This window comes from Haliotis rufescens, unplaced genomic scaffold (genome assembly GCF_023055435.1).
Source record: "Haliotis rufescens isolate VD_foot unplaced genomic scaffold, xgHalRufe1.0.p SCAF_11, whole genome shotgun sequence".
NCBI lineage: Eukaryota > Metazoa > Mollusca > Gastropoda > Lepetellida > Haliotidae > Haliotis > Haliotis rufescens.
The window spans coordinates 14,746,461-14,762,374 of NW_025963791.1; the positions used below are offsets into that span (position 1 = coordinate 14,746,461).

Here is a 15,914-nt window from a genome sequence, read left to right on the forward strand (position 1 = left end):
TGAGATTACCAGCATCCACTGAACAAAGTAATCAGAATAAAAACTCCAGACATCAAAAGCAAGGTCATCATGACACCCACAAGCATTTCCACCTGTGTGTTATGGGGATATCAATCCCAGCATCTGTCATGGACATGTAACTCTGCAGGAGTTTCCTCCAGTCTTTAGAGGTCATAATTACAACCTGCCATAGAACTGGTCCACATTAACTGGCATTGCTGTGCGCTGTTCTTCATCGCCATAAAGGCCACATAGCAACTTCCTCTTTCATAATCTTCTGTGAAGAACTCAGGGACATAGCCAAGAGAGAGTTAACAGATAATAGCCCTGCCCATAGAGCCAGGATTGATCCAAATCTTCAAATAGATGTGGACAGTTAGTGTCTGAAACGTTGCAGATAAAATGACTCAATGCTTGATAAAACTGCAAGCACACATAACAGATAGGCAGCATTTGGTTAAAGACGTGTCGATCACAAGTCCCAATAGCCTAAAGATGGATTTCTTGGCTCATAACTAGTTGGGTCTGTTTGATGTTGTAGTGTTTTACTGAATAACAGAGTGAGTGAGGGAGAGTGTTTTTTATCCTACACAACACTCTTGTAATCCCAAAGCAGTGAATAATAACAACAGGCAGGGATAGAAACTAACCTGAAAACCATTCCTCCACAAAGTGGTCCTAATACTGTCATAACTCTTATGATTTAACATAGACTAGCAACAGTCAAAGCACATTGTGGAACTGGGCCATGAACAATGATGACATCTACCAGGCTGAGGACACCAATACATCAGACAAACTGCCACTAACTTATTAACTGGCACATTGTACCCATGTGATGAATCCAGCCTCAACATGACAGAAGTGACAGTTGCCACAATTACTTAAAAGCAAAACAGCATCTGAACATGAAATGGTAACATGTACTTCAGATAAAGCAAACATGTAGCAATAGTCGCTGTTCGATAAAACTGCACACTCTTCACCGAAATCAGCTTTGTCCTTCTGTTCTGGAATTCCTACAACAGCCAAGCAAAACAGATGAACTCATCCCTTGCAAAGGTTGCTGTGCCACATGGCGCTTCCTGATGTGTGTTTACAGACAATCATATGGGAATCCTTGACACGCCTCACTCCCCCACTGAAGTTGTTACAAGCTAGTTGCAAGGTATGAGAGCAAGCATCACGATACTGCTGCTGTAGAATTACCGCATGACATACACAATCTTATTAATATACAAATAATGACGCTCTCAACACCAGTTGTACTTGACCTTTAATATACAACTTGTTAACAATTCTTCACAGACAGAAAAAAGAACCACAAAGCTACTTCCGTGACAATTTGCAAGATGTTTTACTCCTAAGTTGTTTCTAATAGAACCAGACACAAGATTTTATCACCTAGTCGACCATTTACAGAGCCTCTTTACTTGGATCAATGGATCAATGGATGAAGAATTCAGTTGGAACAAGCTTTAAGAAAAATGGAACATTTGAACAAGAATGGCACCGAGGGCCCATTGTGGCAACAGTGTAATAGTTTGACAAAACCAAACTGGGATAAGTGACCATCTGAAAGAGAACTTCCTGTCCTTCCACCAAGTCAATAAAACAAGACTTGATATTGTATCATTCTCTTCCAAAACAATTGTATCCCATATTAATACATGTGATACATGTCATCGTGCCGCACCATGTCATAAGGAATGTGACACTTATCAGATTAACTTGTATAACTTCAGCCCATGGTTAAATTTCAATGAAAAGTTGGACATAAAATAGAGTTTCACTTGGGATCTAATAGTATTGTTAGGATATAAGAGAAAATCTTTTACATAATTAATACTGATTCTTGCTATAATAGCATCTTTCCATTGTGAAGTAGGTCCACATCTGTGAGTAAAGCTGTAATACATATTCAACGCAATGAATAATTTCAACATCCTTGGCTTCAGGATGATGAATACATATCAAACTATGTATTAACATAGGTATTGGAGATGTGAACTACTGACATGTAGCAACCATCATCTCCATGAATTATTTCAACCACAATCTGAATATGACAAATACAAAATATGTTCTGTTTATATATATGATGAGAAGATTGCCATTTCTGATACCAACATGGGTATTCCATGGGGATTCCGTCACAGGACAGACCCCCAGGACCCCATGCTTGCCTCTTCATGGGGTTCTGTGACAGTCGGTCCCCATTACCCCCTGCACTCCCTGTTGGATTCTGCAGTAGATAATGTCCCAAGCAACCATGTTTATTGTTAGAGCCGACCAAAACGATGAGCAGGTTGTCTAAATGTGTGACCTGTTTGAAGCTAGTCATACTCCAATGGCGCTGACTGCAGCTACATGCTATCAAGCACTGGTTTGTCCCAGACAATGAGTTACAGGTTGCCATTGCTAGACACAGAGCCGCCAAACAACATTCACTCTCTCCATGTTTGGAAACTTTGATCACAAATTATTTGTGCTTCAATTCCGATAATTGCAAAGCCGATCATGACCTTCAACCTATGTTCCAGCAAGGATCTCCCTCACAAGCAGTCATTACACAACAAAAAGCCGGAAGACCCTGGACATGACCAGAGAAGCGTGATGGGTGAACGTTTCTCCACCAAATGCCAATATCATGACCCTGAAGTAAATGTGGAACGGGGACAGCGTGGGAAGTCGTCATTACCACCTCTCTGAGATCACCCTTGATGTTCCACGGTGGAGGAGTGTGATGGTTACATCAGAGCAGCCACCAAGAATATCATGTTTGTACTGCCTCGGACAAAGGCATCTAATGCATCAAGAGACACCACACATGCTTTGAGGTGGTAAGCCCCTTGATCTCAACATGGTCAGCCCAATTGAGATGTGACACATTATACAGGACAAGACACATCAATCTTTGCCTATAAGACATGGGGCTTATTGTTGAACATAATGGTAGTCCAACAAATGTGATTGGTAATGTGAAATGTAACCTGCCTGCTTCATGCTGCAAGTGTGCATGCACTAGATAAGGCCTTACACACAGGATTCCTGGTGAACCGTTGTAACTCTAAACAGATTAATTACCTTTAACATGTACACAAAGTGTGCATGCATGCATGCAATTGACCCTTTCTAACTAATGACGCTTTCCGAACGCATGTCAGTCTGTATATCTTAGGCACTTTTTTTATACAAAAAACAATTACATTTCCAAAACAATGAGTATATAAAGTTACAAATTGTAATCAGTGTATGTGACCATGTCCCTCCTTTTTCACCATTCACAGACTACCAAAGTGAGTGAGTGAGTGAGTTAGGGTCTATGCCACTTTGAACAGAATTTGAGTTGTAACATGGCATGTGGGGGGAAAGTGTGAAGTGATGCAGATCGTAGACGTTTACCACTTTGGTGAAACGCAAGAGTACTCCGGGCATTCAACCCACAACTCCGGGCAAAGTGATGCAGCTCTGAACAACTAATTGCAGCAACATGCCCAGGTAGGTGGATGGGTAGGTAGTCTGAATTGTACAATGGACACTGCTTTTAACAGTGATTTCTAAAGATTACGGATATGTTTTTTTTGTGTTGCTTTTATTTACATGGCCTCGGAGCTATGGTCCAGGTGAGCTTTGAATGAAGGTGGACAGGCATCATGTTTGCATGGCCCCCACTCCACTTCTGAAGTCACTCCTGCACAGCGATGCAATAAGGCAAGACAGTGTGCAACCACTTACACAAACCTGTCCAAGTAAGATGTAAAAAGCAATAATATCAAACTTATTGAAGTGATACCCTCATAGAAAATTATGACTCACTGAATATGAAGGCCGATATAAGCATCTTTGTCAGGATAAGTATGTCTGGGACAAAGCCATAATGTCATCATCTTGAGAGCTGAGGCCGGGTTGGCTGCGTTCCACTCCAGACAATATGAATACATCAAAAGAGAACTCAAGCCTTCAGCCAAAGTTGTCTGAATAACCCATATTTTTAGTTAACTGTGGACAAAAGCCCCCCAACCAGTTGTGACACTTTAACAGATGTAAAACATGCTACTGACATATATATATTGGCTGTAATTGTAGTCTTGCAGCTTCTTCCAAAGCATCAATACATATTGTCTGCTTGCAGGCTCCAGTGCTATATTGTAATCCTGGTGTTCCATTGAAGCAAATAACCTGTATACTGACTCAATGAGTTGTACATGCTGTATTTTACTTTTACTGCCTCTAGCTCAACGTAGTGGGTAAACTGGTCACTATATTTGAGGTGAGCTAAGTTCAATCCATAAGACATTCAGAAGTTCTGCAGTGATGTTGTGAGTGAGTATGGTTTTACGAGGCTTTTAGCAATATTCCAGCAATATCACGGTGGTGGACACCAGAAATGGGTTTCACACATTGTACCCACAAGTGGTGTAACTATTCGGCGATACAGTATTGTATCCCGATGCACAGCCCACGATACGATGCATCGATTTGGAAAGCATGTATCGCGGTACATACAGTATTTTCATAACACAGTTTTACTTAATGAGTTTTGATGTTTTTCCCCCATGGAAAGACATTACCGTGCACGTAACACCGGAAATACCATGTCAACAAGTCCATACTGAAGTTCGCAAATTAATCATGCAATTACACTGTCTGGCTATAAAAAGTGTTCTTTGTATATCTGGACTTATGTTTGTAACTTATTTCATTAATTTTATTCAAAATTAATTTTAATGTTGTTTTTATTAATTTTGGCGAAATCGTGTGTGAAGCGATCGGAAGATCGCACAACTCACTGTTATTAACAGCAACCACGGTCAGATTACCGCTATTGACGCCTTGAAACAAACTTTAGTTGACAGAGAATGGATACATATATCATAAATGCCATACTTTGATTCGTTAAAAGTCATATTTGTTTTTGTTGGACGATTCTATGTCAACACGTAATTCTCGCGATCACGTGCACGGGAGCCTTGACGGTGACTGGTCAGACTGGTTCCATGTAAAAAATAATACCCGGCAATAGCGATCAGCTGCTTCGCTTAGGGTTATTATTATTTTAAATATGTATAGTAAAAGCTGCATCTAAATTAACAAGGTATTGGAATATATTATTCCTGATAAAAAAATAGTTTCAGATACAACTTTTGCCGATCCTTGCATTAAAATCCTTTAAAGTCATATCATTGGGTGTGTCTTGACCGAATCACCGGTAGATTCCAAGAAAACGTGTGTACAGCTGATTGCTGTGTCCGGCTTATTTTACGAGAAAATACACAAGGTAATGTTAATCCCTGGATATAAAACAATGCCTAGCTGAACAAAAAATACAATTTAAACGGTAAATCAACATGTCTGGTGATTTTTTATCTCAAATTTCGAATTTGTACTGACAAAGTTTCTCATCACCCGTTCGTTTGCCGGACCTCGCTGAAGGGGTACGGTGTAATTTTTTTCTGCGCTTAATATTCAATTTTTTTTTTTTTCCAAAATATTGAACCCGCTAGAGGGGGTGCGCATTATACATGGGTTTGCACTATACTCAAGAAAATACGGTACTTTTAAACATGAAATACGTTTTACAATTTCAAAGCCAGTTTGTTGTTTCAGTCAAACATACTGTATTGCTGACAATTTGCTATAACAGTAAATAAAAACCTTTTATCTTCTTCAACTGTACTTGTCACATCTTTTAGAGAGCAGAAAGACATCAACTTGGCTTAGCTTGTACCAGTAAAAACTGTATCGTGATACGTATCGTATCGTGACCCCTGTATCGCGATATGACCCTCCCGTATCGTTACACCTTTAGTACCCATATAGGGAATCAAACTGACGTCTTTAGCGTGACGAGAGAATGCTTCAACCACTAAGCTACCCGACCACCCCTGCAGTGATGTAAGAGGAGAGCAAAAAGTGACAAAGATGTGTGAGATTAATACCACAATGGTGCAACTATTATCTCATCGGACAAAATGCTTCTACTAGACTACAACAAGTATACGAAGAATAAACAAAGATCAATCAAACAATCTATTTACCTGTACCAGTTTTCTGAGACCCATCTGGGGCGGTCGGGTAGCCTAGTGGTTAAAGCGTTCGCTCGTCACGCCGAAGACCCGGGTTCGAATCCCGACATGGGTACAATGTGTGAAGCCCATTTCTGGTGTCCCCCGCCGTGATATTGCTGGAATATTGCTAAAAGCGGCGTAAAACCATACTCACTCACTCACTCACTGAGACCCATCTAAGCAGATTATACTTTTCAACTCATAGGATAGTGACATACGCAGTATTTAAACTTGCACCAAGCAAGTTGAGTTAAAAACCACAACTACAAAAAACTTCCCAAACACATTTGCTGTGACTTGTACTATGGATATACAAGAATGCATCATAAGTTTACTAAGTGTTTTTGCAACTTCAAAGACTAGATTTGAAATTTCATGTCGCTTTGTCTGAGACAAGTGAGTTAAAACATCAAATGACTAGTGTAATTATCCCTTCAGAACTGTGCATATTTCTGGAGAAGGATTAACGTACTTGATACTTTTCAAAATCGTATCATCCTGACCCAAAGAACTGAACAGGCAGATGTCTCTTCTGGGACTGTGTTTTCTTTAGGTGATCAACTGAATTGCCTTTGCATGTTTTTATGACCGGTGCCACCAGTAGGCAGGATGTGTTTGACCCGTGAAGGGCCCGGGCAGAATAGGTCTTCAGCAACCCATGCTTGCTGTAAAATGCGACTTTGCTTGTCGTAAGAGGCGACTAATGGGATCGGGTGGTCAGGCTCGCCAACTTGTTTGATGCATGACATTGTATCCCAATTGCTTGGATCGATGCTCATGATATCAATCATTGGACTGTCTGGTCCAGAATCCATTATTTACAGACCGCTGTCATATAGCTGGAATATTGCTGAGTGCGGCGTTAAACAAACAAACAAACATACAAAATGATATGTTCGCCTTTTCATGAACACCTGGTGTCATCACTATCTGATAGTGATTCATAAACATAGGGAATCTTACAATCGAATATGTTTTTAGCAGAGATTTCCAATGATCATGGAAATGGTTAAAGGAGAACAAAACTCCCCGGTCTGTAACCTGTTTCAAGTCTTGGTCTCATTGTAATAAGCGTCTCCTGTAATTTGCTTAATCATTAATTATTAGATTGATATCACTTGAATATGAAATTTGAGTTGATGGACTGAATAACTTGAACCAATCATGCCAAGACTAACAGTTTTCACAAAGCATTGTCCTCTTTTATTAAGAGGAAAGAACAGGACAGAATGGATCCAGTCCTCTGGAGAACCTTCTTATTAAACAAACTGTACAGGAACATTCCCACAGGAACAAGTAATTTAAACAAGTGAAGAAAAAGAAAACCAGCAATAGCTGAAAATTTAAGATTAACATCCAAGTCTCCTGTGTGTCCAATCCTTTGTAGTGCACTAAAAAAATGTGACTGAGAAGACACTTTTTCTCGAAGGGTCAAACCTAGTTATCAGTTAAGTGCTTTTCCAGGAGATACCGTGATGGACAGGCAGCAATTTTTTCAAAGGTGAATAGAATTTATACCGACAACCACCTTGCTTATTCCACAGCATGACAACAAGAGAAGCTTACACAGGAGTGTGAAGCAGACAAGTTGCGTGAAAATGGTGGATTGGTTTATTCGGTGTTGCATGGTATTCCTCGATTCCGGAGACGTCCTCTTTTCCTGGTTTGACAGCTTCATTTAAGTTATTGAGCAGTGTTATGTAGTTGATGAATGGGGACAAATATCTAGTGAAGAAAAGAGGACTTAAAAAGGCAAGGTCTTAAAATGTTTTCTCTCCTGGACAGCCTGTCACCTTGGTAATATATCATCCAAATTACACAAGTGAGCCCAGTTCAGTGTTTGTCATCATAGCAAGTGCATATCTGATGCTGTTTCATCAAGCTTTCCTCTGATCTCAACATCTCTCGACTTAAACCAAGAAGGCATTGCTGCTCAACATCACCTTTCATCCCTGTCTACATCCAATCATTTCAATCAAATATTTCAGCAGAACATTTAACACACATCCCGAACCATAGCCTCTGCTGCACCGAAACTTGATTAGTGTCAGACTTTGCTGCAGATTCTGCATCCTCGGACAAGTTGCAAATTACCTGTGTTTTTTCTCCATATTACATTATAGAGATCACTCTTCCATTCAAACAATTTAGCTACTTGATAGTGATGACAATCTTACATAATCCAGATATAAGACTGCCTGGTATATATCTGTTTTAATATCCTAGTAAACAGTTCCATTATATGGTTGGAGCTATCCAAGGCTCCTATATTTGATACTCCTCTTACCTTCATAGACTGTATATTGTAAGGCACATAACAGTTATGGCGATAACATACTCGCTAGACTCAGTCTTCGATTAATCCTAAGTTCCGCTTGTTTCCATGGCAAAACCAAATTAATCGGAAAAATGTACAACCTCCCCTCTACAAACACTGAATGGATGTTGAGTTACAGCGAGGATACATCATTATTACTGGCAGACATGTCGGCTGCTGATCACTATCTCCACCCACACCATGAGCCTGGAGACTCTCATCCAGCACTGCACCTTAGTTATCAACTGAGCAATACAATAAGCAAGACGCTTCAGTCCATGTGGATTAACACACAGCTTCACTCTGTAGCAATACATACATTTCATTTATAATAGGAACAAATTATTGTGATACATATCATGTCATTGTTCCTGACTTTCTTGCATTGTTTTGTGAGGAATGGGTCATCTTTGTTAGGAATGGGTCATCTTTGTTAGGAATGGGCTATCTTTGCTACAATTGGGCTATTTTTGTGAGGTATGGGTCATCTTTGCTAGGAATTATGTCATGGCTTCAGTGTTTGATTTATATGTCATGGATTCAGTGTTTGATGTATTATATCAAGGTTACAGTGTTTGATGTATTGTCATGGATTCAATGTTTGATCACTACGTCATGGTTTCGATGTTCGATGCAATATGTCAAGGCTTAGGTATATCAGCCCTGATCAAAAACGTGCTCCAGCATTGCAAGTGACTGACCTTGTGTGTATACTGAGGCTCTGTCAATGCCTCCATCCTCTTCTCGGAGGAAGCGCAGGAAATCCCCCACTGTGTGGGTGATGGGTTTGAGGGTGAATTCACAGGTCTCCCGACGAGACGGTAAAGGCACTGAGAGGACTGGAAGGCCGTCAGAGTACTTGACAGTTACATCTGAAAAAACAAGATCATCAATCAGTGTCGTCTCATTGTTTAGAGTTATAACAATGGCCAAGGCATCCAATTGTATCATATATTATACCAATATGGGGATTCGAGTCTGCTGAAAAGCACATGCTGAAAAGTCTGGCCTAACCAACCACCCTTTAGCCCTTTGACAAAAGACTTAATTCACAAATCCAAGGCCAACAGATACAACATTCTGGCACTTAGGGGACAAAGCTCTGACCAGTGAATTGCAGTGTCTTAGAAAACTGAGCCATTCATGCACACTTGTTCCCAAGAGAATAAGAAATAGATATCAAACTTATCAAGTGTAGCAGCCATAAAATTTTCGAGTCCTGTGATGGGATTTGAACCACGGACCTTCTGATCCGAGGTCAGACGCCTTGTCCACAGGACCAAAGAGGTTAACCCCGCCAGCAAGCTGACAAGGTAAGGATGTCATCTGTGGGATGGCTCCACCCCCTGCTACTTACTCCCCCCTTAACAGATGACACGTCCCGGGCCGCATAGTAGGGTACTGAGACTTATTTTGCTGAAATTTAATATGAACATGCTCAGCCCCAATGTAGTGAAGGGATTCGAACCACAGTCCTTCTGATTTGAGGTCGGACACCTTGTCCACATGACCAAAGAGGTTAACCCTGCCAGCAAGCTGACAAGGAACTGATGTCATCTGTGGGATGGCTCCACACCCTGCTACACAAGCACTGTCAAGATGAGGTGCTAAGATCCAGTAAAATGTTTGCATCATGGTACAACAACGTGTTAAAAGTTTCCTTTGCAGCCAAACGTTATCATGTTTGTATATCCAAAGGCAAAGCTTTTACAATTATGTTGTCACTATCATTTATCACTCCATAAGGCTTTGCATAATTCAACAAATCCTGATCTGGTGTAACAGAAGCCCGAGCATGTTACACCAGAACCCATAAACCCTTTCATCAGCAATGAAGGATACAAAAATCAATATCTCTCAAATAAAAAGACACAATGACATCCACTTTGGATTTAATTTCAGGTTGAAATATCCTGGGATTCTAGGCGGTAAAATATTATTGATTTCTATTCAGAAACTCACTACGATATGAGAATATTACAAAGCAGTCTGTTTTTTCCCAACATTTTAAGATCAACAGATATAAGTATACAATAAATCAAATAAACTTGGGATCCTACTTTTCAACAGTTAAAAAATATATAAACACAAGATAATGAATATTGTTCAAAAAAATTATTTTTGGACAAAATGAAAACACTTATGTTCACCTTCGACTCCATTCACCTTCTATCAAGACTCCAGTACACATATTTTTAAACAATTACTGTCCCATTAAGATTGACTTAAACTTCAATTCATAATCGATAATATATCACGTTATCAAATAAAATAAGCACATCTTGAGAAACGGTTAAATATTCATTACAACCCTAATCTTCATGTCCCCGTCCTTCTTTACAGACCTATTAGCTGTTTTCCACCGCAAGAACTGTACTGCTTCGATCACCCCTGAGATCACTGAACTGCCTCTGATACTCAAGATTAATAGAATGCCATAGCCAATGCCCGTTTTGATTCCTTCCCAAGATACCCAAAAAATTGTGATTAAATCTGTCTACGGACTCCCAAAGCAGGAACCTGCCACTCTCATACCAGAGATCCAGTAAGAGGAGGACATTGAGGTAGAATTAAAGAAATTATATTATCAGCAGGCTTTTCTTGTCACCCAGTAGCACTGTTCATCTGGAAAGGGATTTTAGCCCTTAAAGTCATGCATACAAATGCCTATAATTGTTCCTGGATTGGAACTAGATCATGCCTTTTATCAAGATGACAACATAAATATCTGTAATTCCTATCATAAAAGCATATTTTCCATATATCATTCCCAGTAAAAAGCATTCCTAGCTCATACATAAGGCAAAATCTGTAACTGTTCTCTCATTATACATTAATCTGTTCAAAATAGATCTTGCCTGTTCTAAAGCTAAAGTTATGTAGCTGTAGAACATGCCTGAGAGGAAAGAATTGCATTGTCAGGTCAAAAGCTTCATGAATATTGTTTGTTTGATCTGATGATACAAGAAACTCCACCAAACTACTGTGGCTGAATGAGTATTGTTTTAAGTCACAACCAGCAATATTCCAGGCGTATCACAGAAACCAGTAAATATACGTGTCCAAACCAGGTCAACAAGTAGCTGAATGCATGAACAAATACTCATGGTGTGCGGGTACGATGAACACACAATAACAGCTGACCCAATTGTATTGTCAGTCAGCTCTTAAGACTTTGAATGCTTGGGGCCTACTCCGACCCAGAATTTGCCTGGCATTCAAAAGAATCAAAACTACCAGTTGAAACTATTTTAAGTTGTTTTAGGACTCTAATGAATTCAAATCAGCAGGGGTTTTTTAAAAATAGCTCAGCTCCATAAATAACAGCATTTACAGCAATAAAGTTTAAAAACCGTAAGAGTTTGACTATCAATTGCAGCTAGCATCTCAGGAAAAGTTTCTGAGATAAACCGAACATCAAATTTCTGTAAAACAAATACACCCTGCAAACTGAAAGTCACAACATACAAAGTCTGAGAACAACTTACAATTTCTTTGGTAATTCCAGCCTGACTTGATGTGTAATCACAACATAAACCATATTACTGACAGCAACTCAAGTAAGTAACAGTGTTTATTTAATCTAACAAAAATAGCATGATGGCTGCGTTCATCATTAATGCATGATGAGGCCGACCTGGAAGGGAGTAGACTTTATAGGTGTTATCCTGATAATGGCGACCAGGAACACAGGTGGCAGTCCTGCACACACTTCCTCTTCCTTTCCCCACCAAGCCTTTAGTCCAGTCATACAGGACCATCATGGTCTATCTACACAACGTATGCCACATATATAGTAGCCCTCTATTCCTAAGTATAGATTTGTCCCAGTAAGTGACAGATTAATTTTCTTCTCACTAGTCAGACAGGGGTGTCTAATGGTCGTGTGGCTAAGATTCTGCAGCCATCAGCATCTCAGGATATAGTCTCAATTATTGACATCAATTGAACCCGAAGGCTCCAGCCACATAAGAAAGAGTGGTGTCTGCTGGATGCTTCATGCCAAACTATATACAGGACATCAAGTTCACAATGTATTATCACAATGGCAGAACAGCAGCAAATGTTCTGACTTCTAAAACATAATAATCAAGTTCAGTTTACTCAATGGTAAATGTTGGATGGTCAGTGGCGTGAGGTGAAATGGTGCAATTGTTAGATGGCGTAATGGTGCGGGAAATGGTGTATGTGTGCATGCATGTTCACGTATACTTGTCCTTACTAATGCCGGGTTTTTTTAATTGGAAGCCCACTGAGATACCAAGCTGCAGTTTAACATGAATTCCCATAGCCCCAAGGGTTGATTAGATCAACCCATTCTTGCTGTAAAAGGCGACTTTGCTAGTCATAAGAAGCCAATAAAGGGATCGGGTGGTCAGCCTCGCTGACTTGGTTGATTCATGTCATCAAATTCCAATTACGTAGATCGATGCTCATTGTGTCAATCACTGGATTGTCTGGTTCAGACTCGATTATTTACATACCGCTGTCATATAGTTGGAATATTGCTGAGTGCGGTGTTAAACAACAAACAAACAAAACAAAACCTCATAGCCCACTGAGATACCATGCTGCAGTTTAACACTTCTAGTGAATCTGGTAATGTAATGCATTTAATATATTCTCCTTGTTTCCCAGTGCACAAAGTGTACACTACAAACAATGGAGATGGTACTTGGCATTACCTCAGTGCCTGACAATATCAATGATGCACATCTGCCCCCATATCATATTACATTAATAACAACCAGATACTGACTGCACATAATTCATGTCGATATCTAAACCTTGGATGTCAGTACACATGTCAATTCAGGGAGAAAAAATAAAATTTATTCATACATGAACTGAGGACAGAATTCTGTTAGATCAAGTCCTAAAACTGTTTCCATGTTTGAAGATAATTCTGAACTATTTTCATAAATTGGTAAATCATGTAAATTGGGATATATTTTCTATCATCTATCAATGAAAGCAGTTTCTCATAATATGTCTTTAACAGCCAGGGTTTATCTAACTTTTCAGACTAAGTGTCCATGGCAAGCAAACTGGGAAAAAGCTTCATTTTGTCCCAAATTTGAATAGTTTGAAAAGTATTTTTATTTTATTTTCTAAAGTTCAGAGATATGTTAACATTACACTCACTGCAACAACACAACAGTGAGCATTACAGCCCTTTCCTCTCTACTGGTTATCATGTTATCAGTGAAATATAAGCCACTTTTACAAAGATAAACCATTACAAATATCTGAATAGAAAAATTTGCAATTCAAATTTGGGAATTCTCAGACATCTGGCATAGACTAGAGGCCAAAGATTGTCCTCTAAGAATGGCCAGATAAATCTCTGGACAGTAAATATAATAAAGCCACTTCAAAAGTAAAAAACATCTAAAAAAGCAAAGACATAACACACATGTCCACACTATTGATGAAGGGATCGTAGCACTATGACTGTAGCAAGTCTATGTTGGTTTGTTGTTTAACGCCGCACTCAGCAATATTCCAGCTATATGACGGTAGTCTATGTTTAAGTAGGGGAGTTGGATCTTCAAAGCTTTGTGAGGTAAGGTGAGGTGAATATGTGTTTAAAATTATAGCATATATATAGTGACACGTGTGCGTGCATTAGGGTTGGGAATTGGACAAAAAAGTGTATTGCGATATATTGCAATATTTCAAAAACATATTGCAATATCATTGCAATATATTGGGAAATAATTTCTACCAAGAGAAAAGCTTTTTTTCATATCCCTTTGACAAATATTAATATGAAAGCTGCAATGTTAACAATTTGGTCAAAATTATGAACCAATTTTAATAAATTGTAATTTTTTTTTTATCTACAATCAAATAAAGAGTATGAAGCATTTGTTTTGTCTTTGTTTTGATTTAATAAGGTAAGACTATACATCATGGAATATACATGTCAGTCACAATTTGAATAATGAGGGAAAAACCGATACGCCAAAAATGTATCGCGATACGTATCGTGATGAATTTGTATTGCAATATACCGGTATACCGATAAAACCGCACATCCCTAGCGTGCATGCATGTACTTGTCTGGACTAATTTACTGATTTTATAGACCCAGGCAGGGTAGCAATAAGTACCATCCTTTAACAGCCACGGAATGAACCCCCGACCTGCTGCTCTCCAGGCAAACGCCTTGAAATCAATGCTGCATCTGGATCTGGTGACAATCACTCATAACATGATGTTTGGTTTTCAAAAATACACTTTGTTGGATGTCTCAAACCCTGGATAACGCAAACCTTTTTCCAGGACGCCACAAGTTTGTCACAACAAGGTTCGATTGCATACCGTGACAGCTGCCTGTCTGATTGTATGTAGTAACATCAACATAAACTCACACATCAAACCCAATTCCTCAGAAGTTCAACATCACATCCAGTAATAAATATTGGCCAGTTTGGATGATGGCCCTGTCTCAGAGTGTGCTATATAAACTGCATACCTGCACTGCCCTTGCCGTCCAATCGATATAAACCAACAGAGAAGCTGTCCACTGAGTCATAACACAAGTGATTTGAACATGTTGAAAGGCCAAACACATGCTGTAACTGGGCTGACTCTCTATTCTCACGCCATGTTTTTTATTTATATCAATCTATATTTGATGAAATAACATATTTCAACAGAGAAATACAATGCATGTCAGCCATACTATATCTCACAAAACAATGATAGTCTCTAGAATTACAGCGGAAAAGAAATGTTTCGATCCATACAAATTAATTTCTTATTACGCCATATATATTTTTTTATTTGATTTACAAGATTGCCTGACAAATGAAACTGAAATTAGAAAAAATAAAATAAACGACTTTTAAAAAAATCGTTTTTGCAGGCTGTTTCACAACTAGGTGAAATGGAAGAAACAGAAGATCTGATCATTGCTGTTCATAAGAAATGGTGCAAAATATGTATAAAAATCTTTATTTTGAAAAACAACAACAAAAACAAAAATCAGTTATCTTACAGTATAGGCATCACAATAATTGTACTTCTGTGATGGTGTGACCGTCTAGGTTTTTTTCCATTCAATAGTTGCAGGACTATTCTGGAAGTTAAACATGTTTTGACCACCTACATTGAAATTTAAGCCAAGGTTTTTTTCAACCAGCTAATAAAAAACAGAAGCCTTAACAAGATTAACATCATTACAAAAACCCTTAGCAGCAAGGTCATATTTGTAACCATGGCAACAATTCGAAGACTATGTTACTTTGACTATTCATTACAACTGTATGTCGTAACAACGTCTGCACATCAATACATGAACAAGTGTGCATTTTATTTCCAGAAGACAGCTGCCTCCTAAAGGACTGCCAATGAAAGTTACCATTCATGTTTGAGTTAGTGAGTGAATTGAGTTCAATACCGCTTTGAATGACATTCCAGTTTCATAACAGTGTGTAAGCAATTTCTAAGAGAAGAGTCTAAAGTGACACAGATGGCAGATGTTTAGCATTTTGTTCAAATCAATGAGCATGGGTATG

General features: G+C 38.9%; 1 protein-coding gene across 1 annotated transcript in view; it reads right to left on the bottom strand.

The window, feature by feature from the left end:
• The window catches only part of LOC124110628 (calcium uniporter protein, mitochondrial-like), a 104,701-nt gene that overhangs the window by 38,287 nt on the left and 50,500 nt on the right, over positions 1 to 15,914 (bottom strand). Inside the window, exon 3 of the mRNA XM_046469937.2 lies at positions 9,090 to 9,260. Coding sequence (XP_046325893.1) covers positions 9,090 to 9,260 — 171 coding nt within the window. The remainder of the gene's footprint in view (positions 1 to 9,089; positions 9,261 to 15,914) is intronic.